The sequence below is a fragment of the Drosophila subpulchrella genome, chromosome 2R (genome assembly GCF_014743375.2).
Source record: "Drosophila subpulchrella strain 33 F10 #4 breed RU33 chromosome 2R, RU_Dsub_v1.1 Primary Assembly, whole genome shotgun sequence".
In the NCBI taxonomy this organism is placed as follows: domain Eukaryota; kingdom Metazoa; phylum Arthropoda; class Insecta; order Diptera; family Drosophilidae; genus Drosophila; species Drosophila subpulchrella.
In genome coordinates this window covers 19,414,947-19,438,022 of record NC_050611.1, presented here as the reverse complement: position 1 = coordinate 19,438,022, position 23,076 = coordinate 19,414,947, and the positions used below count along the sequence as shown (strand labels likewise).

At 39.0% G+C, this 23,076-nt stretch overlaps 3 protein-coding genes across 7 annotated transcripts in view; 2 read left to right on the top strand and 1 right to left on the bottom strand.

The window, feature by feature from the left end:
* The first annotated feature begins 184 nt into the window (after positions 1-184).
* On the top strand, positions 185-941 carry LOC119550103 (dynein light chain 1, axonemal). The gene is made up of 3 exons (XM_037858583.1): positions 185-336; positions 394-505; positions 570-941. The coding sequence occupies exons 1-3, from the start codon at positions 185-187 to the stop codon at positions 870-872; spliced, it is 567 nt and encodes a 188-aa protein (XP_037714511.1). The 3' UTR covers positions 873-941.
* Positions 282-5,724, bottom strand: LOC119550100 (probable multidrug resistance-associated protein lethal(2)03659). Of its 2 annotated transcripts, XM_037858580.1 has the most exons (9): positions 5,648-5,724; positions 5,489-5,574; positions 5,110-5,418; positions 4,845-5,053; positions 3,304-4,793; positions 2,762-3,231; positions 2,438-2,703; positions 1,302-2,231; positions 282-1,240 (listed from the first exon to the last, which is right to left on the bottom strand). In XM_037858580.1, the coding sequence occupies exons 1-9, from the start codon at positions 5,722-5,724 to the stop codon at positions 1,184-1,186; spliced, it is 3,894 nt and encodes a 1,297-aa protein (XP_037714508.1). In that variant the 3' UTR covers positions 282-1,183. The 2 variants fall into 2 exon arrangements, with proteins under 2 accessions (XP_037714508.1, XP_037714509.1); XM_037858581.1 differs by lacking the exons at positions 5,489-5,574; positions 5,648-5,724 and having other exon boundaries at positions 5,112-5,229.
* A 696-nt stretch (positions 5,725-6,420) lies between these two features.
* The window catches only part of LOC119552159, an 85,415-nt gene continuing 68,759 nt past the window's right edge, over positions 6,421-23,076 (top strand). Inside the window, exon 1 of one of the 4 annotated variants that reach the window (XM_037861977.1) lies at positions 6,421-6,552. The gene's annotated coding sequence lies outside the window, so the exon portion shown is untranslated. Of the gene's footprint in view, positions 6,553-8,060; positions 8,539-23,076 lie in introns of those variants that run through there. The other 3 variants (XM_037861975.1, XM_037861978.1, XM_037861974.1) reach the window with 3 other exon arrangements.

Sequence of the window (23,076 nt, the reverse complement as noted above, 5' to 3'; positions counted from 1 at the left end):
CGAAAGTTCCAGAAAAGGGTGATTACCACAAAGGAATGTTCCGCATTTCTTGGTGTTGAGCAAAAACAAAGTTTGCCTCTATTGATACTTGTTTCCTTCCTTGGTTCACCTTGGCAACGAAGAAGTTTGTTTAGTTTTCACCAATTTTCTTGCCCATTGGGTAAAAGTTTTTCGATGCAGCAGCATGTCCAAAGCAACCACAATTAAGGAGGCACTGAAGCGCTGGGAGGACCGGGAGCAGCAAAATTCCCTGACTGCAAAGAACATTGATCTGCAGTTCCAGTGGCCGCCCATCGAGAAAATGGACAGCACATTGGGCACGCTGGTGCAGTGCGAGTAAGTTTAAGTTTAACTATTCGTTGGGAAGTTCGACCAATTTCTTTTCCTTTTAAGGAGAATCAGCATGTCCACTAATATGATTGAAAAGATTTTCGGTTTATCGGGCATGAAGTGCCTCAAAGTATTGTCTTTATCTCGGAACTATATCAAGCAGATATCAGGATTGGTAAAGAGAACATAGGTAAAATCCTTCAAAATTATATAAGTAACTATGTAGTGAATGTTTTTAGGAGGCTGTAGCGGAAACGCTGGAGGAGCTGTGGCTCAGCTATAATCTTATAGAAAAAATCAAAGGTTTGACAGGATTGAAATGTCTAAAAGTTCTCTACATAAGCAACAATTTAATCAAGGACTGGTCGGAGTTTAATCGCTTGGCTGAGATCGAGTCCCTCGAAGATCTAGTGGTGGTGGGGAATCCTCTATCCGAAGGATTAGACGAACCTTCTTGGAGGGCGGAATGTATTAAGAGGTTGCCCACCATCCGTAAACTCGACGGCGAACCGGTAGTGCTTAATGAGGAGCCACAGCTTTAAAGGTATCAAGATCAAGCTTTGATATTATAAAAAACGGGTAACCATGTAATTAATGTTATTAAAAAATCATTAAAAAGTGTCACAGTATTTTAATGTTTTTTGAATTGACGGAATTTTTGAAAAGAGAAAATGGAAAAAGTACTATTTATCGATATGAACTTTACACTTTTCAACGGTAAAGATAATAATTAATATATTTACCTTGGCATTATAAAATTGATATTTTCTCTTTTGTTTGTTATGTACCTAAAATAATGGTAACAGTATAAAAATTCGCCCACAAGTCCCTAAACTATTCTCATAAATATAGTTTACAAAATAGTGGATTCTTTTGCTAAAGGACTGTGGTTCTGGGCGATATCAAATGCCTGAAATTAATAATTAAGATCAGAAACAATTAATTGATAACCAAATTAAATGTCAACATACCTTTTGAGCGATTTTCAGTAGACCTAGATAAGTGGTGTGACCTGTTTGCTTGACCATGTCATGGAAAACATTAGAATCCCCATTTGTAATCAGCTCATAAGGCGTTCCAAACTCCACAACTCTTCCAGCATCCATGACCAGGACCTTATCAGAATCCATGATGGTGTGCAATCGATGGGCTATCGTCAGAACTGTGCACTCCTTGAACTTCTTTCGAATGGTGCTTTGGATGAGGCCATCCGTCTGGGGATCCACATTGGCAGTGGCCTCGTCTAAGACAAGGATCCTATTACTCCTTAGAATGGCCCGTGCCAAGCAGACCAACTGGCGTTGACCCACGCTGAAGTTGGTTCCGCCCTCGCTGATTTTGCTCTGCAAACCACTTGGAAGGTCTGCCACCAAATCCTTAAGCTTCACCTCCTCCAGCGAACTCCACAGCTTCTCATCGGTGTACTTGTCGAAGGGATCCAAGTTGTAACGCATTGTGCCGGAGAAGAGAACGGGTTCCTGGGGTATAATTGAGATCTTGCTGCGCAGGTCGTGCAGACCCATCTTGCTTGTATCCCTCGTGTCTATAAGCACGGATCCATCGTTGTAGGAAAGTCGGAAGAGCGCGTTAACCAGCGAGGATTTACCCGCCCCAGTGCGACCCACGATGCCCACCTTTTCCCTTGGTTTTATGACGAAGCTCAGGGACTTAAGCACTTTCTCTGCCCTCGGATCCGGCGTATAGCGAAGACTTAGGTTATCAAACACTATTTTTCCCTGCTCTGGCCAGGACTTGGGTGGCTTCTTATCCACCGGCGCTTCCAGTGCTTCTTCTGGCTCAATGTTCTCGTACCCCACCACTCGCTCTACAGCGGTCATTGTGTTCTCCAGCTCGGCGGATTGACGTACCCCCCACTGCACTAGGCCAATAAGTCCCAAGGCCTGTATTTAAAAAAAAAATTCGAAAATCAAGAAACAATTTTCTTAAATCAAGAACAAATATTCTAAAATCAAGATAAAATGTTCCCAAATCATGACTACTCTTTTTATATTTCTGAATTTTTGTTCTAGAATTCATCTTTGTTATTTAAGAACGTTTTTTTCTTGATTTAAGAAAAACTGTTCTTGAATAATTTCCTTACTCTTACCTGAGTTATGGCCAGGCCAACTTCAGCTCCATTGTTAGGAGGAAAGACAAAGAAGCTTAGCGTAATAATCGCTATATAAAACACACATAAGCATTCCATCCAATAACCAAAGGCACTCGATGTACTAATGGACATGTAATGAGCTGAGCTATGCATATCCTGCAAGTTGTCGAACTCCATCTCCAGGATCCTCTCGGCTTGGAAGGCACGGATGGTGGACAAGCCGGTCAGGGAAGCAGACAAATGGGAGTAGACTGGAGACCGACCTGTAACAATATTAAACTTATATCCATATTGAATACTTTGTAATAACTTAAAGCTCACTTATAGCTTCAATTCGCTTCAAATCCCTCGAAGTTTTGAGATAGAAATTGCGTAGCTTATAGAATATTACGGTCAAAATTGATGTTGGAACCAGCAACACAGGGTTGACAATGGCTATAACGCAAATTATTCCAGCCAGCCAAAAAATAGTCTGTAACACATCGACTATTAAATCAGGCAGTTTTTCGTCCACTTGGCTTATATCTTTGGAGAACCGATTCAGAATGCTTCCGTGTTCATGCATTCCAAAAAAATCCATGGGAGCTCGAGTGATGCCAACGAAAATGGAGTTGTGCAAACGAATGGAGGCTTTCTTGGCCATATTAAATATTAAAATCGAGGACATCGAGGTAATTAAAACGGACAGCATTATAATCAGTGTGAATATGTTCATATCCATTCTTTCAGAGTTCATATTCTCCAGAATTTCTGTTCGGTTTTGGATAGCAGCATTGCTGTTCTTGGTGACCCTATATACATATAAATAAATTAGCTAGCTTCTAGGGAAAAGATATATGATAGGTAGTCATTATTGGACTTACCAGTAAGTTAAGAAGTAGTCGCCTCCCGAAACCAAAATCTGTGCCAGGACAGAGCAGCTCATGATGGTAAAGAAAGCTACCCATCCACCGCCTGCTTGGAAGTACTTCTTGTAAAATACCAGGCTTATGCCCCCAGATTCTTTATGTTCCTTCATGATCTTTTTAGGACAAGAATCGTTGACGGACTGTACAGATTTCCCGATGTCTTCTGTAAGGGCTTTGCTATAGTTATCCTGATTCTTCTGTTCTCCATCTTTCTTCCCTGCTTCGCCAAGTATAGTAAGAAAGTCGAGGCCCCTTTTAAGGAGCGACTGGTAGGTGCCTACAGCCCTGATTTCTCCCTTCTCCAAAATCACAATCTGATCGGCCATCTGTAAGAACTGCTGCTGATGGGTAATCAGAACTACAGTGCTTCCATTTAGATGACCAAGCACGCATTGCTCGAAAATATGGCGGGCCACATTGGTGTCCACTGCGCTGAGAGGATCGTCTAGTAGGTAAATGGAGGCCTTCCGGTAAACTGCCCTGGCCAAACTGATCCTGGCCCTTTGGCCACCCGATAGGGAAGCTCCGCGCTCTCCAACTATGGTTTTATCTTCAAGAGGAAGCTGCTCGAAGTCCCGCTCCAGGGCACACTTTTTAACTACCTCCTCGTAGCGCTGACGATCCATGGGTTGGCCAAAGAGAATATTCTGGCGAATGGTACCGGAGAAGAGCCACGGATCTTGGGAGGAGTAAGAAACAGAACCATTTACTTTTATCTGGCCACACTCTGCTTTCAGCTCGCCGAGAATGGCCTGGATAAGACTGGATTTCCCCGATCCCGTGGTTCCCATGATGGCCACTAAAGATCCAGGCTGAATTCGCAGATTTAACCCATTAAGTGTGTAGTCTGGAGATTTGGAATCCCATTTGGCCTTGAGTCCGGTGATGGAGATGGCAGTGTTTTGGAGAACAGATGTGGGATGCTCCCTATCTTCTGTGTTCCTTGGCCGTTTATAAACCTCCTCGGATTGCATAAACTTATTAACACGCCTAAAGGAAGCCAGGACCTGGGCCGTTTGTATAATGGCTGCTGGAAAATATATGGACATGGCGGCCAGCAGTACGTTGTAGTAGGCGGTTATAAGAAAGGCCACTTCCGTTGTGAAAAACTGTCCCAAGATTACGTAACCCACCAAGCTGAGGAAGATGGCCACGCGGGAGACAATGATTCTGCAGGTGAAGCGAAAGCCCTTTACGTACTGTCCTTGGCGAATGGAGCTCATCTCCATCTTGCGAGCTTGGGCCACCATCTTTTCGAAGGGCTTTTCCCAGGCGTACATCTTGAGTACCCGAATTCCAGAGATTATTTCATTCACCATGCGAATCCGGTTGTCCGTTCTTTCAGCGGCTTTTAGATGTAGGAGCGAGGTCTTGGTGCCCAGAAACATTTGCAGGGGTATGAGAAGTAGCATAAAGATCATGCCAAACACAGCAGCGATTCCAATCTAAAGAGGGAATTTTAAAATAATTTGTTCAGTGGTCATAGATCCATTTACCTTCTGGTACATCAGGTATGTGATCAGCAGAACTTGAAGGGGCCCCACCCACAAATAGTGTACTGTGAAGACTCCAGTATCCAAACGGGGTATGTCGTTGGAAATTAAGTTAACCACATGACCGGAAGTCGTCTCGCCTAGAGCTCTTTTGCTCAACCGTAGTGCCTTCCTGTAGATCATGCTGGTCATTGCCACCCTCATCTTAAAGCCTAAAAAACTTAAAAAGTTTAAAGAAACCATAGCTATATTTAGGTCTTAGACTCACACGCATGATGAATGCCGAAATTGGCAGGTGCTATGATCATCAGGCTTAGGACACTATTTAGGATCAGTGCGATGGCATAAAAATAGCCCATCTCTACAGCTTCTAAATCGCGTGAGAAGTACGAAATAAGATTTACCAATAAAATAGGCTGAAAAGTTCGTAGTCCCAACTCCACTAGGAAAAGTGCCAGTCCGGGTAATCCAAGTTGCCAGCCGAAAGCACGAAGAACAGCTCTCAACAGTTTCGGATTTCCCTTATCATTTTTAAGTTCTTGGTCCCAAGAGGCACACAATTTATTGCCAAGAGTATCTGAAAAAGTTGGACAAGTTAATAATCGGTGGTGTTTATGGCAGATAAATGTAATATGCATTAGTCATACCTGATTTATGTTCCGCCAAATGTCTGTAAAGGTCCTTTGCATCCAAGGTTTTTCTAGATCCCTTAATAAATATGGGCATGGTATACCTAATTTTTTTTTTGATAATTGTTAGCTTAATTCAAGCTTTTCATTATACTTATATAGATCAAAACTCCTTACCAAAACCATGACGATACAATACAATTCGATCGCTCTCGAGGATTTTCCGGCAGGTCTTCAGTCTTCCCCGAATGCATTTCATCTGACAATATCAGAGCGGAAAAAGTGAGCATGACATCTGCTTCTATAATTTACTGTGATTTTTATAATTAGTTAAATTAGTCATAGTTTGGCAGGTTATTTTAGAGAGATTTAAAACTTACATAATACTTTACGAGAAAATAATTATTGTAAATATTAACTAATGCTAAAAAGGAAAACACGTGTTGAATTAACCTTTAAATAATACTAACCATTCAGTTTTAAATAACGATTGTACAAAAAATGTTCAATTAGTTAAGTCCAATAAATCAAATCATTATATATTATTTTATTTTATAAAGAATGCATAGCATTAAGATACGATGGGATTCTAAAAATAATAAAACATTGTATAAGTGTAACAAGTTAAGTTAATTATAGAGATTAAGTTAAAGTTCTTGTAATTTATCTCAGTGTCTGTTGATGGACGTGTTAATATTTAACAGCGGAGTTGGCCGAGAGCTGCGTCAAATGGCAGGTCCTGAGTTCTGGCCACTGCAGTGTAACTGACCTATTGGCCAACTTTTGGACCAGTCGCTGTTAGCGCTCTGTTAGCCGGGCTCTCAAGGCTTTCGGCATCCTGGCCGTCGCATTGCTGTTGCCGTCTCCACTCCTGTTGGCCCTAAAATTAAATGTTAAATTCCCCGCCCACTCACTTTCGATTTCAGTCGCAGTTCGGGGCTCAAAGCATTCGCAGCTGTTGCGGTGAGATTGCTGAAAATCGGCGCATATTAATAAACGAGCTAGTCGGGCATCGAATTAAATGTGGTTTAGGCCCGACTCAAGTTGTGGGCCCCCGAAAACCTAATATGCCAAATTAAATGGTGCGTGCTCTTCAAATAAAACTCAAATACCAGAGTGTTTAGGTACCATATAAATGTAGATGTATTCCCAGGATACGTTAGGCCCGCCATTAGCCAACTTATGTGTATATATGTGTGTGTATATAGGCCTTTACGCACACTACCGAGCCAACAACAACAGCTTTTTGGAGGCTGCGCGGGGCGGCCATTTTGGGTAGGCTTCAATTTTCGGGCCTCCATTTTTCGGCAACACATGGTTCCGTTCTTTGTGTATTTAATATAAAAAATCCCCATAGTTCTGGTTTTAAAATATACGCATTAAATTGGGTGTGCAGGTGTTTGAGGGGAAGGATGCTCGTCATAATAACACACTAAAACGCTTGGCATAAAGTAAGAGTTTTCCGCTTGGGCAACGGAAGCAGAACCATAAAAAGTGCTTTCCACAAACAAAACATACTAAACACGACGAGAAAAAAGGATACATTGATGTATCAAAATCCTTATAAAAAATAAATAAGTCTTTGTAAAGTTCAGAAAATCATAAAAATATAATTTTAGTTTTAAGCCCACACTAAAAATTTAAAATTGTTTTGGTTAACTTTCGATTAAAAATATAAAATGATAACAAAATATTATTTTGACTAATCACTGACGGTAGAGTTCGTCGAAATATTGTATTGACTCTTTAAATTAACCAACAAAAATATATGTTTAATTTAACTGTACAATTAAAGCATGTATAAAATATTCTAAAAAATTGTAGATCTTCGAAAATATCTTTTATAATCGTTTGCAGATATTTTCAAGAACTAATAAATATGTTCCAAGCAAACCAACAAAAATATATGTTTAACTTAACTATACAATTATAACACGTATAAAATATTCTAAGAACAATTTAAATCTTCGAAAATATCTTTTATAATCGCTTGCAGAAATTTTCAAGAATTTATAAATATGTTTTTAATTACTTGAATAAAATTCCAAAAATTATTCCTTAGCGAGAACATTACGCATACGCCATGTGTGTTTTCATGTATAAGCTTTTGTTTATAATAATAATAAAAATCTGTTATGATCTTGAAATAATCGTACCTACATATTTTATTACCTATTGTTTTAGTTGGTAGACTGTTTAAAATGTTTTAGGTCTATATTTTCTCAATGTGTACGCAAAAAAACTACAGACTACTTAGCAGGACGGCTCGTAAACAGTGCACGCCCAACCACCCACCACTACCACCCATTCCCACCCACACACATGCGTAGAGCGGCAACAAAGTTGTGATAGAAAACAGATGCTTGAAATATGCAACAGCGTATAAATAACAGACTAAGGCTAGCCAGATTGGCCAAGTGCTACGTGCGATGTGCGATGCAGGTGTCTCTGTTATTAGCACTGACCTATACTGTTAGCCTAACATGGGCTGTTAACGGGGGCAGCGGCGTCGACGGCGGCAGCGACGCGGGCAGCGACGCGGGCAGAGAGCAGAAGTGATGCCAAGGGTAATTCAGTGTTGGGCGAGATTTCCATCTGTGGACACGTCGGTCGGTCGGCGGAGGTTTTTCCGAGCGATACCACAGCCAAAAAAAGGAAAAAAGAGAAATAACCAACGTGAAAAAAGACAAACGTGTTGGTGTGTGCGTGCGTGTTTGTGTTGGTTAGCTCATAAAAGATTCAACAGTCTGCCGAGCTAAAAAATAAATAAAAATTAAACAACGTGCGTTAAACAAAACAAAAAAATATTGGAAAATTATATATAAATAGCCAGGGAGAAACAGCCAAAATTAATGCTTAAAAGTGTTAAATAAAATAAGAAAAAAAAAGAAAGGTGCGAGGTGAGAGGCCAGGGCATAAATAAAAAAAAGAAAGCGAAATTAAAACAATCAAATTTCGTATGAAACGAAAATTAACAACATAAAATTCGTCAGGAGCAGTAAAAAGCAGCCTCGTTCCGTCTCTTTCTCGCTGGCTTTCTTTTCTTGGAGTAGTCCCCGAATGTAACGGTAATAAGCAAGTGTATTTCGGGCAGCATCCCTGTGTGTGTGTGTGGAGTTCTTCTGCGGCTCCTTCTGCGCTCTCTCCACTTTCTCCAATTTCTCCCTCCTCTCCCCCCCTTCATCTTTTTCGTTTGTTTGCTGCGAGACATTTATTTGCTCTTTAACGTTTCAGCAGGACCAGGCCTGTTTCGTTCCGGCATTCTTTCTTACGTTCTCATCCTCCTCTCGCTTCGTTCTCCACCATTTCCGTTTCCCCTGCCCCGCTTCCGCCCCCCCATCGTTGCGTCCCGCTCGCTCTTTTGGGCACTGGCATGCCGCAAAACAGTTAGTCCAACACTCGAGTCTCCCCGTCCGTGTGTCTGCATGCCTGTGTTGGTGCCTGTATGTAGAGCGAGTGGAAAAAATACAGGACTTCGTCATATATCCGGAACTTAAAAACGTCCTTATAACAAACTCGGTTCTAAAATACTTAGATATTCTGGAACTTTCAAAGAAGAAAAGTTTAAAAGAGTTCAGTTCTAACTAATGTTTAAAAATGAAGAAATTTCAAAGTTTTTAATAGTACTTTTAGGTTTGAAGTTCATAAGTTAAGTACTAATAATTTGTTCAATTATTTTTAACTTACTTTAACTTTAGGCATATTATATAAGACTATCCTACAGTTAAATTCAAATAATTTTCGAAACAAACTTTCACAAGTACGTTAGTTATGTTGAGTTTCTTTGAAGCTTACTAACTTTTAATATATCAATAATACCATAATGATTGGACCAAATATCTAACTGATATTTTAGTTAAATGTATATAACTTATTAAACCATTAGCTTTCAGTATAAATTTCAAATAGATCCTTTAAATTCGAGGTCTTTAAAACATTGCTGAGTGGTTATTATTCTAGCTAAGTATCTTCAACTATACAATTTAATTTATCCTAGCTAAGTATCTCCAAGTATACGATTTAATTTCTGGCCACAACAAGAGGTTCAAATTAGGGTTGCTGCACTGTAATACCAGCCCGCCCACACAGACTCGAAAAGTACATGTACATTCAACAATTTGCTGGCTCCCTATGCCTGGTGATTTTATTTTTTTCGTCCTGTACGCCCACCACTCGCCGTGAAGCTGGGGGCCAACGTCAACAAGTTGAAGCTGTTGCCGCTGCCCAGCTACACTGAAAGAAATAGTAATAGAAAAGCAACTATTGGAGTCTATAAGATGAGTATTAAATCAATACAATCCAAAGTATTACATTGAATTTAAAAGGTTGAAAAATAATACCACAAATGAAAATTCTAGACTCTTTAAAATAGAAATGAAACTGTAACGCATAGACTTTATATTGTTTAGTCTTGAATCTATACTTTTATTTTAATGTATACTATACAAAAAATACCAAAAGTCCAAATTCTAGACCCTTAAATATAGAAATGAAACTGTGAAGTATAGACTTTTATTGTTTACAGTAGAATCTGTACTTTAATTTTAATGCAGCCAATTTTATACTTTTAGGACAACCGGTTTTAAATCTGAACTTTCTTGTTATTTTTTTGTGTGTAGCCTCGTTAGTGCGGGCCTCTCGAGTATCTGTGTGAGTGCTCCAGTGTGTGTGCGTGAGGGGCGCCCCCAAGTATGCCACAGATAAGGATAAATCATAAGCTGGCCAAGCCTGCTAAGTTCATTTTGATGTCGCAAAGTGACGAGAATCGATGCCAATGTCATTTGCTAATTGAAAAATATCTTGGCCAGCACGTTAACCCTTCCGCACAACTAGCCATTTATCTCGGCCCGTGAGATACGGGTCTTAATTAAAATGAATGCACAATTAATTGTCGGCGAACAGGGCCAAAACTATAAACAAAGCCATGTGTGCGTATATTTATACACATTTCATATATAAACAGAGTTCTCGAAGCAGCACAAACAGCAGAAATTCTTGGTCTTTGAAGTGAAATATGATTAAGATGTTTATACAAGAGAGGGAAATACAGAAAAAAAGGAAAAGAGCCAAAAGAATACTGGTATTTACCCATCGATATCCACTCGATTTTGTCCCCAGGTTGCCCAAAGATAAAGTACATATATACGGAAAAACCTTAGCTTAAAAGGAATTAGAGGGATAAAAATACATAAAGGAATCTGGAAAATGGTAAATTTATTTTTCCCTTTGTGGGCGGCATATCAAGCATTTTTAATTCGCTTATTGAGCCAACTTAAGCGAGTTAAGAGGGCGGCACTTGATCAAAGCTGACCAACCCTTCCGAACTTTGTCACAATATATATTGCTATCTGAAGCTGACACATCATTAAAACTTTTAGCAGCAGATGCAAAAGTGTAGATTACTTGACATGAAGGAACCATTTAGCAAATCGTGGGGGTACTGGATTTTCTACCCTCAGCTTTGCAACATCAATCTCTGGGATGTATCTAGAAAGTGATTGGAAGCCAACATGTCGTATGGGCAATATGACAAAAAACTGGTAACTCTGGACGATGATGGCCAAGCTTTTGGCTCGTTCATTATAAGCTGTTTTCGGTTCTGTTCTCTACGTTGGCCATTTTTTGGTTGCTGTTCCTGTTGAATTTTCCCCCCCGATTTTCTTCCTTTTCACTGAGCTGTGTGCATGTGACATGTCTGACGTCTCATTTTCTGCCACATAAACCCGATTTCGCATTAGGGCGTTTCAATGGAAACTCATTTGAAACTTTCTTTTCGCAAATCTGTGCATAGGCACCCAAAAAAAAAAGAAAAACCTTAATATTTATATGCGCATATTTGTGCGATTGTGTGTGTGTTTCTGCGCCTGACCGAGCACTGCCTCAATATTATTTTTTTCGGCTGAGAATCCGGCAGATGTTTGCCCAGGCTGGAGGAATGTAGAGGTATATAATACATACATATGCGAGGTATGTATTTGGCAGCACGCTGTTGTGTTGGCGGTATAAATAATACATATAAATCAGTATATGGCTGGCGCGTATTGGCCAAACTTCTCGTACGCCGAAAATAATGGTGGAAGGGCCCTCTAATCATCGATGTATGGAAGCGTATATCAAGTATTTTCAAGCCTTTGGGCCACATTTAACTGACTAACCTTGCATTCGTACATACATATATCTCCCAACTGACCGATTTTTGAACCATAAATCGGCATTGACATTTCGATCCACACATTTTACATACGCACTTGTCGTGCCTAATTGATGAGCTGGCTGCATACCTTATGCAGGATATACTGGCCATAAATCATGAGCAAATCATTGCATATTCAATGCAAATTGCGGCAGGCTAATAAATCGCCTGACCTCTATTGATCTTTCCCTGCGGCTATATGTAAAGATTAAAAAAATCAAAAAAAAAAAACTTAAACTAGGCAGAAATGAACAGCAAATTGTGCCGTATTGAATTAGCCAGCAATTCTGTGGCTCGAATGCGGTTTTGCGGGCTGGCCTTGCCAGCTGGCTGCCCCTTGTCTTCGGCAACTATTTTCCGTAATTCCATTTGCTCCGAGCAGGTTGGCAGACAAAATGCAATTAGCATTAACAAGGAAGGCAGCTACGACTACGGCTACAACTACGGAACCCTTGAAGTCAACCCCTTGCAGCTGGACAAAAAGGGCGAAAACCATTTTGGCCACAATTTAAGCAAACATTTACTCAAACAGGATACCGCAAGCGAATAGCATTGAAATGCTTGGCTAACACGATTTAAATTTCGCTCTAAAGCGCGCTCGATATTTGAACAGCCAACCGGTTGGGGGGAAATTCCAATTAAACTAAGTCAACATCAGCATTTACAGTTGATAAAGTCAAATAGAAAGGGATTCAAATGGGTGAAATACTAGACTATCTTAAGCGGAAACTATTGGACACAAATAAGGGGTTCAATAGCTGGGCATTTTTTTGTTTAATCAATCAATCTATCCACTAAACTTTGCAAATATTCGAAATTACGCTTTGGGTAATTTACAAAGTTTGTTCAACTCATTTTACCTAAAAGTTCAAAATTTCTCCAGCTTTTCCTGAAGATAATTAATGGCTGAAAACAGTTCTAAAGTTTTTAACTTAATGAGAAAACTATAACAAGATTCAGGCAAAGTTAAATAAATTCTTAAAGTTTGGCATAGCTTAAAGAATATTTTTTGGCCTGGCTCAACTAAGGCTATACTATGGATTAAAGCCTGGCTCTTTTGGTCTCTCTGTGCTGAAATTAAAATGAACTATTTTGACTTGACCCACTTTCAGCGGGTTTATCCCAAGCATTAAGACTGCCAACCGAAACCCCAGCAAATGCGAATAAGTCAACTGCCAGCATTTCGGCATTAAGGATTCACAAAGGGGGCCAACGCAAAAGTTTCTTAAAGGTGTTTAACAGGTCACCGAATTTTAGGCAGCTGGGGGTATGCAACTGTTGCACAGACGGACCTGTAAAGTAATTGTCGAGCACCTGTAAGTGCCTGCAGCATTTGCATATTTGTATGTGCAACTGGCTCTCCAAGTGCCCCACAAATGTTGCTCATACGCCGCGTGGCACGGCCAACAATTTCCCATGCCAGCCGGGCGAAGAGACAACAGGCCACAAATTGACATAGCTGCGTTGGGGGGAGTGTGGGAATGGAACTGGGTAATCCCGGGATGCACTGAAAGGAATCGTATAGTTGAAGTGGTAAACTTAGATTAATATACTTGGTAAATTAAATATTAAAGCTATTTCTTTTTAGTTGCGTATGGCTGTGTGAAATTTGCTGAAGTTTCTACAGATTGTATCTTGGCAACCTATATAAAAAAGCTTTATAATAATATTATGAATTTATTTACAATTGTTTAAGAGGTTGCTTTAACTTTTTTAGATAACTCCACTAGGTTAGTCAAAGCTTAGACATGTTTTATATGGCCTTTGGAATTCTATACTTTATTTAACTAGTTATTAAAAAGTATAAATAGTATAATGTATTTCTTGGAATCTGATATATGCGAATTATAGACTTAAAGACGGTTTAAAAGATTTATTGATTTATGAAACAACTTAACAATAGCTTATGATTCTTTTGACAATTATTTTAGAGGTTGCTATTACTTGCTATCCTGACTTCTTCCAAATGACCTTTAAGATAGCACACATTATTTAACTAGTTATTAAAAAGTTTACGTCAAATAATGTAATATCTTATTTAATTAGTTATTTAAATTAATTAGTTATTAAAAAGTCTAAATAATGTATTTCTTTGAATCATATTTATGAAAAATTCTGGACTTAAAGACGTTATAAAGAATATATTTATATATTTATGGAAATGCTGAAAAATACCTTTACCTTTTTATAATTATTTTAGAGGTTGTTATAGCATAATTAAAAAATCAATGCATCGAGGCATTTTCCTTGTGACCTTTAAGATAGCACAGATTATTTAACAGTTATTAAAAAGTGTAAATAAAATAATGTATTTCTCAGGAATCTTATAAATGCGAATTCTACATTTAAGGACGTTGCAAAATATTTTAACGTTTGGTGGTTTTAAATCTTTCCAGACCTTTAGTTCACCCTTAAAGTTATTTACAATCACTGGAGATTTCTGTGGCCAAATGTAAAAAATAACTGACATATTTCAACCATTTTGCATTCAAATATTTGTAATCATAAAAAGGGAATTTCCGTGTTTCGCCGTGTGCAAAAAGTGTGGGGCAACATGACATTGACTAACGTGCAATGTGGCAGCAGGAACTCACACACTAGCACACACACACACGCACACATTCTCACGCCCAGGCACGCAGACACATGCAGAACGACAATTTGTGGCGGTGAAATTTAACACGAACAATTTAATTTCAATAAAAACGCACACAGCCAGCAGAAAAACAAGAAAAACAACAAAGCCAGAGCAAAGACAAAAGGATTGCTCATACGACACGTGTTCTGTCTGCATGTGTGTGTGTGCGTATGCTGCATGTGTGGCTGCGTGGGTGAGGCGACATGCATAAATGCAATTTAATTTAATTGCTCGAACTTTTTCCACCTGGGGATTCTGATGTTGATTTGCCACCATGCGCTAATCTGCGGCACGTAATTCAGGATTAAAGTGCCAAATAAACTATTCCATTTCCCACTTTCACTCTAACACATTTTTACCCATCAATGCAATTGACTAAAAAGTCGCACGGGGAAGGGGCGTGGCAGGGGCGGGGGAATTCCTTTGGTGGAAACGCGTGCTGCAAGGTTACGGCTGTGTGTGTGTGTGTGTGTATCTGTGTGTTTGCCTTTGTGCACGTGTCTGCGTGTGTGTGTTTTCATGCTTGTGTGAGTGCTATGCATACGCCCGAGTTGCTTAAATGTCAGTTTATATCTCAAGGATAAGCTGTTTTGCCCCATGGCTCGGTTTGTTGGGTAACTGATGCCGACTTTTCCTTCTCCGCCACCTTGCCCCCGTATCCCCGATTCTTCCCTGCAACAAGACGCAACGTACATAAACATAAACACAGATATGCATATAAGCAAACATTCTGCTTAGGTCGCATTCACACACGTTATCCCTGCGCCAAAGCCTTCGTATTTTTGTGGCTCTTGGGGTGTTGGCCTTAATAAATGCCACTTTAAGCTAGCAGCAAGTGCGAGGCTAAAGCGAAGGGCTAAAATTGGATTCCAACTGGCAGGGTGAGTGGCCAGGTCCCGCCTGAATTCCAATCGATATGAGATTTCTGCCTCGATTGTCAGCGACTTCCTTCGGTCCATTGAAATGCAGACTGGCAAATCGTTAACTGAAATGAAAGGCACAGAGGAAAAATAGCTCAACAATCTTAGGTTTGATGAAGTCCTTTCATGTATCTTATAGTATCTTTATTGACATTAAACAACGTGTTTAATTAACTAAACTAAAAATTAATTAAACAAAATATTTTAGTTAGATTTTATTTGTTTTAAATAGCTTTTATTATTTAAAAGCATGTATTTTAAAGAGCCTCAGGTTTTTATTTATTTTAAATAGCTTTTATTTTCTAAAAGCATGTATTTTAAAGAGCCTATTTTAAAAGTCTTAGATTTATTAGCAAAACATTATAATTGAACTTCAGATTTTATTTATTTTTGGTATGCTTTTATTTTCGAAAAGCTTGTATTTTAAATTGCTTACCTTAAAAGCCTTAGATTTATTAGACCGCAGACAAGAAAAACTAAAATCCGATGTCTAGTTAAAATTTTTTTATTTTCGCTTTAAAATGTTAAATATATTTGTAATTCATTTTTACAAATAACCTTTAAATATTAAGTTAGCTTAGTTAGTAAACTTAGAAATAAGGTTTACTTGGGTTAAGAAAGTAGGATAGCTGTTTTAATTTAAATGAAAGCCTGGCACTTAAATGTTAAATTGGTGAAACGTCTCCAAAACATCTACATTTAAATTCTTTCCCTATACATTTTATATAAAACTGTTGTTTGGCTTAAAGATTCTACAAATTCAATTACCAACCACTGTTCAATATTTAATAGTTATTCCAATTAACCACTCAGCTTAAACTCTTGCAGATAGAGAATACTGTATAGGTAGAAACACATACTTAATTCATAATCCAATGACATGTGATTGCCGTTCAAAAAACCAATGAATCAGCAATCGTCAGGAAAAGCAGATTGGGAAAACAGATTTCTGTCAATTGAAAATCAAATTAGCCCCATCACCAAATCATAACCTGCCACTTTACGAATGCCGAAAATTGCAATTGGAAATTGCAGATGGGGTTTCCACCCTGCGGAGGTCGTTTCCCCTCCATTATCCACTCAATAACTGCGTGATTTTGGTAGCCTCACAATTATTTGCAGCGCGTTCAGTCGTGTGGCAAATAATAAAAAACGTTGTTTACTCACTGGAATCTGCGGATATTTTTGCGCACAGCCAGCAGGATATCGGTGGCTGTTGAAAGGGAAGTCCCAGGGTTTCATTAGCCATCATCCATCCATCCATTCGGCCATTTATCCATTTATCCCAACCGGGGTCGTAATGAGCATCCGTTAGCAGGAAGACGAGATAAACTTGTTGCAGCGATAAAAAGCTATAAATTTCGCCAGCTTCGCGGTGGATGGGGGGTGTATTTGTGTGCATGTGAACGTTCTAATTAATAGCTTAACGAAGGAAAATCGCCCACACATCCCTCCACCCTCCCCCTTTTCCCAAGGACCGTTAAATGCCAGCAATTAAATAGTACTAAAAATGCGTGAGAAAGTTTCCATGGCAGATGTTGCCAGTGCGCCCAATCTTCTTCTGTTTTCCATTGGCGGGGCCAAGTCGAAAATGTTGTTTCATAGCCCGGGACCATTAAATTTACAAGTGTTTGGGCATTACCCGCAAGTAAAACATGAGCAAATGCCACGGCAAACTTTCCTGGGACACGGCAAGGGCAACAAAAAATAAGGGAGAAGTCAAAGGTTTCGACTATCAGATACCCGCTAGCTAAAGGGAGTGCGAGGGAGATGGAGTTATGCATGTAGCAAATCGGAGGTTTCCGAGATTGCACTCTTTATTTGCTTATAACTTTTTAATGGATACTCCGATTTTAACTATTTTTGGCATGTCGATAGATATTGATAATCAACACAAAATCTCATTTACACTTTTACGAAATCTTTAAAAATGTGCGATAGACATGGCACTCTGCTAAAATAAGATTGCACGGCGCAAGAATCTCTAGAATCTGCATGCCTAATCCTTACTTTTTAAGTTTCAGAGGTCTCTGCGTTCATACGGACAGAGGGACATGGCTAGATCGACTCGGTTAAAGATCCTGATCTTGAATATACATACTTGATAAGTCGGAAATGCTTTCTTCTACCAGTTACATACTTCCCGAACAAACAAGTATACCCTTTACTCTACGAGTAACGGGTATAAAAAGGGGCGAACTTCTAGTGGACTCCACTTGAAAGCACGGGCCAAGGTCTGGTCCGACCAGAATGGCCACAACAACCAATCCTGGCCAGGCCAATTGTGTAATGCATATTTGATTTGTATTTACGCTCTTTGCGTTCGCAAATCGATTGTCATTTGAGTGCTGGCCCCACTGCTTTCCCCCCTTTCCCCATTTCCCCTGCTTCCGGTTCGGTTTTGGGAGCGTGAACAAATGTGGCGCCATTACCAACACCAACAGTACATTGCCAGCCAATTTTAAAAACAACAATATAAATACTGCAGCGCTACTTTTTCCCCGAGCCGAAAGTATCTTGCTCTCTGTACAGTCAATAAAAATGATTGCCCCATATATTTGGGTTTACAGAGAGTGGCAGGGTTAACTGCAGGCAACTAGGATTATTCTTAAGTTCTTGAGTTATTTGCAGATCATATTCGGAACGATAAATCATTCTGGCAAATGGGTTTCCCTAGTCCTGGGAAATCATTATGTATTCTTTGACATGTTCTTAAACTCTGGGGTAATTGAAATAAGCACTTTAATCTGCCAGGCACAGTATAGTCGGTATTTAGCTAATTATATATACAGTGGAGCTTTCTTAATTGCCACCAAAAAAGTTTGAGTTATGTTGACTTTGAGTTATATATATTTATACCTACAATTAGGGCCAATATAACCATTTCCCCTTATAAATACTTAGAGAAAGAAAAGTCTAAGCTATGGAAGTTATTATATATGATTTAAACATTGGGTAATTTTACTGCGAAAGAAGTTAAGGATTGAAATATGTCTTTTAACTAAGTACTTACAAAATTCGCAGATCATGATCATATTATTTAAAATATCTATATATCTTGAACAATTTTGATATTTAAACAAAACTTTAAAATTCTATACATAGCTTAGTGGAAGGCTAAGACTTTTTTCAAAGCCCCACTGGATAATCCATAGACCCCAGCTCAAGTTAAGGGCATTGGCAATCGAAGGTACTCATGACTTTCAATGGAAATTAATGGAATGCGAGTTTCATTATTTTCCTGTTTTCCTCCGCCGACCTTTCTGTTTCACCGGACAAGGGCAACTTGACAGGGCTGGGCCACCAATTATGTGGGCCTTCATGCGTATACGCAATATTTGCCCATTTCCCTTTAATCTTGCTGGATTCATTGCGTACATCTTGTACGACAGCGGGTAAATTAAACACAAAAATTAACAGGAAAAGTAAAAGGTATATATTTAATTGGTTTCGCCTGATTCGGTTGTTGTTGCCTAGACAATGGAATTTGCTGGGAAGCCCAGAAGAGCCTGGTGCCATTCATAAAAATGCCAAACGCACAATGCCAAAACCAATCGAATTGAAACCGGACGAAGTCGAGAAAAGCGGAGCGGAACACAAAGGAAAAGCGTTGCAGGGCGAAGAAGGTGGGGCGGCAAACAAACATGGAATGAAAACAGAAAACGACGTGTAAATATTTAGTTCGGATTCGGGTGTGTTTATATCAACCCCGACACCGAAAAACAAAAATCTCCATTTGATAGTTTGATTTGTGCGATATCGACGGTTGAACCAGCCGAAATCGCAAGTTGATGTGGCTGATGTATTTCTGAAAGGTCTATAAATACGAGCAGTACGGCCTGTCTTCGATAAATAAACAAGACGCGACGCATTCCAAGGCACGAACTCAGCGATGGGATAAGCATTACGCATACGCCACGTGAGCCCCATTTGAGTTGCGGCCGGGGTTCAAGGTCGGGTCAGGAAACCCGAGATCCCCTGCGAACTTGAGCTGAGGCAGCACATCAGCTGCTGGAAGGGAGAAGGGCTACCATGTCCACAGTTGTCACAGTTTCCCTGTAACAGTAACCACTGCTATGGCTGCAACACACATACCAAAGTGTCGCAAAGGCTTGCATACGAACCTCTGTGTCATAAAACTGTCAGCCTGCATTTCAGACGCTCCACAAAAGGCACAATTACACCATGGGATCAGGGCCCGGAATAATTGCACACGTTCCTCCAATTATTTATTTTTGCTGCATTTAAATTACTTCATTTGAGGGGGATTGGGGTGAGGGATACTGTACTGTATACTGTCAAAGGGTCTATTGCCTTTGCTCTAGAAATACGCTTTCTCTGCTCGAAGTGGTGGCTTGGATTAGGCAAGTTCAACTAAATGTTATATTCTAAAAATTTTTAAATGCTTTCTAAGAAACTTAATCAATGAAAATTGTCTGTTGTTTGATTTATACTTACTTTAAGTCTGCAACACTTGCAGTACTATTTGTATGCTGAAAGTTGGTATCTATTTGATATTTTCAAGATATTTCTAGACAATCTAGTTCGTTTTAAAGCAGTTTCTCGTTTTCACTCACAATAAAATTACTCGCAGTCTTGCTTTTAGCTCTCCTTTGATATTTAAGAGCTTTTCGCTAAGAGAGAGCAAAAGAAAAAACCATTTTCACTACCTCTTTTGTTTTAAGAATATTTTAAAACATTTAATAGTACAAATTTTAGGGCTTGTTTAGTTTAGTTTATCAAATTGGTAGTGACATTATTTATTTCTACTACTACTACTACTCCTACTACTAAAACCAACTACTTTTTTAAAAATTTAAAAAAAAATAAAACATTCAAACCTTAATTCTTTTCTGTTTTACATAACTACAATGTCCTTAAGCTTCGTCTATGATATATACAAAACTTTTAAGCTGTTCCTTTATTACTATGTTTATGCTATGAATTTCATGCTTTCTTCAAAACATGAAATTATAATAGCCCCTGTTTATACAACACAGACAAATTCATGAAATGATATTAGTAAAGCTGTCAAATTTTTCGAATTTGATATAGAGCTCTATAGAGTAGTAGGCTGTGAAGTAGGCTGTGCCTCAGCATTTCGTAAATTGGGACTGAATTCATAGTCAACTTTCGTGAGTTATCGAATTCATGAAATGGTGTTTATGCACACACGAATTTGCTCATTTCATGAATTGATTTCACGAAATAGGCATAGCATAAACACAGTAATAAACACAGTATATGATATAGTATTTTTGTCTTTAAGGAACTTCTAGAAGGAGAAGATGTTCATGTTATTTAGGATTAAGAGCTTAGGTGGGTTTAGAAGAGGATGGTATTTCTTTCTGTCATGAACATTTTGGTATGGTGTGTACAAAACTTTTAAGCTGTTCCTTTATAATATAGTATTATTGTCTTTAAGGAACTTCAAGAAGGAGAAGATGTTTTTGTTATTAAGGATTATGAGTTTAGTTGGGTTTAGGGGAGGATCCTATTTCTTTCTGTCATGAACATTTATAATACGGTATGACATGGTATGGTATGGTATCATATGGTATTTCCTAGATTTCCTAGAAAGTGATGAAAATTGGCATTATAAGAACTGAAAGTTTAGAAAAACAGAACGGAACCACATCTCCCATGGTACTGGTCTCCGGATTACACAGGCGTACTCATGTTCAGATGTTCAGCTGTTCAGACTTTCAGCTGTTGCCATTGCCAGGGACATGCACGTGGACATGGATGCAGATCTGTATCCGAATATGCCCCTGTATCTGTATCTGTATCTGTGGATGTGCCTCTGAACATACACGTTTGGATGGTCCCATGGACCTGGCGACAGACGGACGTTTCTTCACAGACAGTTTTCACTAATTATCTGACACGCTGATGGCTGCTGGGCCGTGGCAGTTGCAGTTGCACTTGATGCCAGGGGGGTAAGGTGGCAGGGGGGGGGTCCCATTTTGCTGCAGCTCGTTGCGGCCAAGGACTCATTTGAATGTGTGTTGTTCTTGTCCTCACTTTCTCACTCACACGAACACACCAACTTTACGTCGTACACATCTCAGAACTCTAATTTCAAAGGTCGTGCCTGGGAAGAGTGAGATGTGGAGGGAAAGTGGACGCTGTTTTCAGCTTTATTTTTGGGTCCTTTTTCCAGCACTTTTTTTTTTCCTTGGTCGGACAAACCGACGTCTCTCGTTTCGGTGTCATGTGTTTTAAGCCATGAGCATGTTTTATTTGCCAAACAGCGTTTTTTCGTTCTTTCGTTTTGTGTGTTTTGTTATGTTTGGGCTGCATCGGTTGGCGAAACCGAAAAATGTGCGAAGGACAACGGCGAAAAGGGGCGTCAATAATTGAACGCCCTCTGGCTGAGAATTTTGGGGTATCCAGTATCCCCTATATATTATCGGGCAGCTGGAAGTTGATTAAATTTAAGTATTCGCCAGCTCCGGCTTTTTTGGTCTGCTATCCTTAGCCATCCGGCTGCAACTCGGGCGAATTTGCATTTGCTATTCCGTTCTTGATTTGAGCGCGGGTAATTGTGCTGCGGAATTATTAACAATTACGTATTTATGCGCCCCTTGGTTGGGGCGTGGAATTTGGGGCATCCGATGGCCGGGTGTTGGCCATTGCGGAATATGCGAAAAGCCCTTGAATATCACGTATACGACACGGAAACGTGCGAAAATATAATAATTTTTGTCATTTGTTTAGTGCGCAAAATTGTACGGAATTAAATGGTATCAATGCTGCAAATAAAAATAATACTACCTATCATATTTGTAAATATTTGTATTTGTATAAAATGAAATATCAAATATGGTACTTTATTATCTTGATAAATAAACTGTCAAATTAAATTGAAATAACTTTTATAGTTGGCAGTGTTAGTTAGCTTTGAAGCATAAGATGTTAGTTTGAGCTCTAATTTATATCATGAGTTAATGAATCAGATTGAATGTTTATTTATTTTTAATTAGTAATATAAATAAGACTCACAATTATTTACTAAACCTACAACTTTTTCTTAATCAAAAGTCACTATAACACTAAATTCCCAACAATAAAACACGCTCTTTTTTGAACTGAACAATTTCAATTGATATATTCATAATTATTCATTGAATAAACTCATTCAAAGCAAACTAGGATAACTTTTAAACTTTATTTTTAACCGGTTATGCCACAAAGCCATACAACTGTGGTTTAAGCTTATTCTAACTCTAAATTAAGATGAGCTCCCCCAACTTTTCATGCAGTACTAATATGTTTAAAACATACAAAAATTGGTTTCATTTTAGTTTTGTTTCATTTTTTTAAACATCAAACTGTCAAACAAATACCCCCTAAACCATATAACTAAATCTAATTGCAGTCTTCATAGTGAATCCAAACTCATTCAGAACCAACTAGAAACAACTTTTAAGCTTAATTTTTAACCGGTTATGCCACAAAAACCGAAAAACTGAGGTTGCTCTATTTTTGCTCTATTCTACCACTAAATTAAGATGAGCTCTCCCAACTTTTCCCATCCAAGTGCCGTCATTAAATAAACCCATTCAACGCAAACTGAAACCACTCGCAGCCAGGCGATGTGTGTCGCCAATTAGGCAGTTGTTCGGCTTGTCATTGACACCAAACTCGGCAGCCCTGAAAGTTACTCCCGGCGAGCACAAACTACCGAATACAATCGCATAAATCTAATGGAAATGGAAAAAAAGCTGTCAACTACTTGGGCTAAAAAGTTCAGATGTCCCATTATAAACACACACCCTCTGGGAGATCGTGGGAGGCAAACATTCCTTGAATTAGCAGGGCCAGCAACAAGCAGAAAATGTTAACAGTGGCC

Excerpts from the sequence above, each read along its gene's own strand:
- LOC119550100 (XM_037858580.1), bottom strand. The coding sequence starts at position 5,724 with ATGCATTCGGGGAAGACTGAAGACCTGCCGGAAAATCCTCGAGAGCGA. Across the intron at positions 3,232-3,303 it reads GACTACTTCTTAACTTACTG|GGTCACCAAGAACAGCAATG; the intron begins GTAAGTCCAATA and ends ATATGTATATAG. Across the intron at positions 1,241-1,301 it reads TACTGAAAATCGCTCAAAAG|GCATTTGATATCGCCCAGAA; the intron begins GTATGTTGACAT and ends TATTAATTTCAG.
- LOC119550103 (XM_037858583.1), top strand. The coding sequence starts at position 185 with ATGTCCAAAGCAACCACAATTAAGGAGGCACTGAAGCGCTGGGAGGAC. Across the intron at positions 337-393 it reads GGCACGCTGGTGCAGTGCGA|GAGAATCAGCATGTCCACTA; the intron begins GTAAGTTTAAGT and ends TTTCCTTTTAAG. Across the intron at positions 506-569 it reads TCAAGCAGATATCAGGATTG|GAGGCTGTAGCGGAAACGCT; the intron begins GTAAAGAGAACA and ends GAATGTTTTTAG.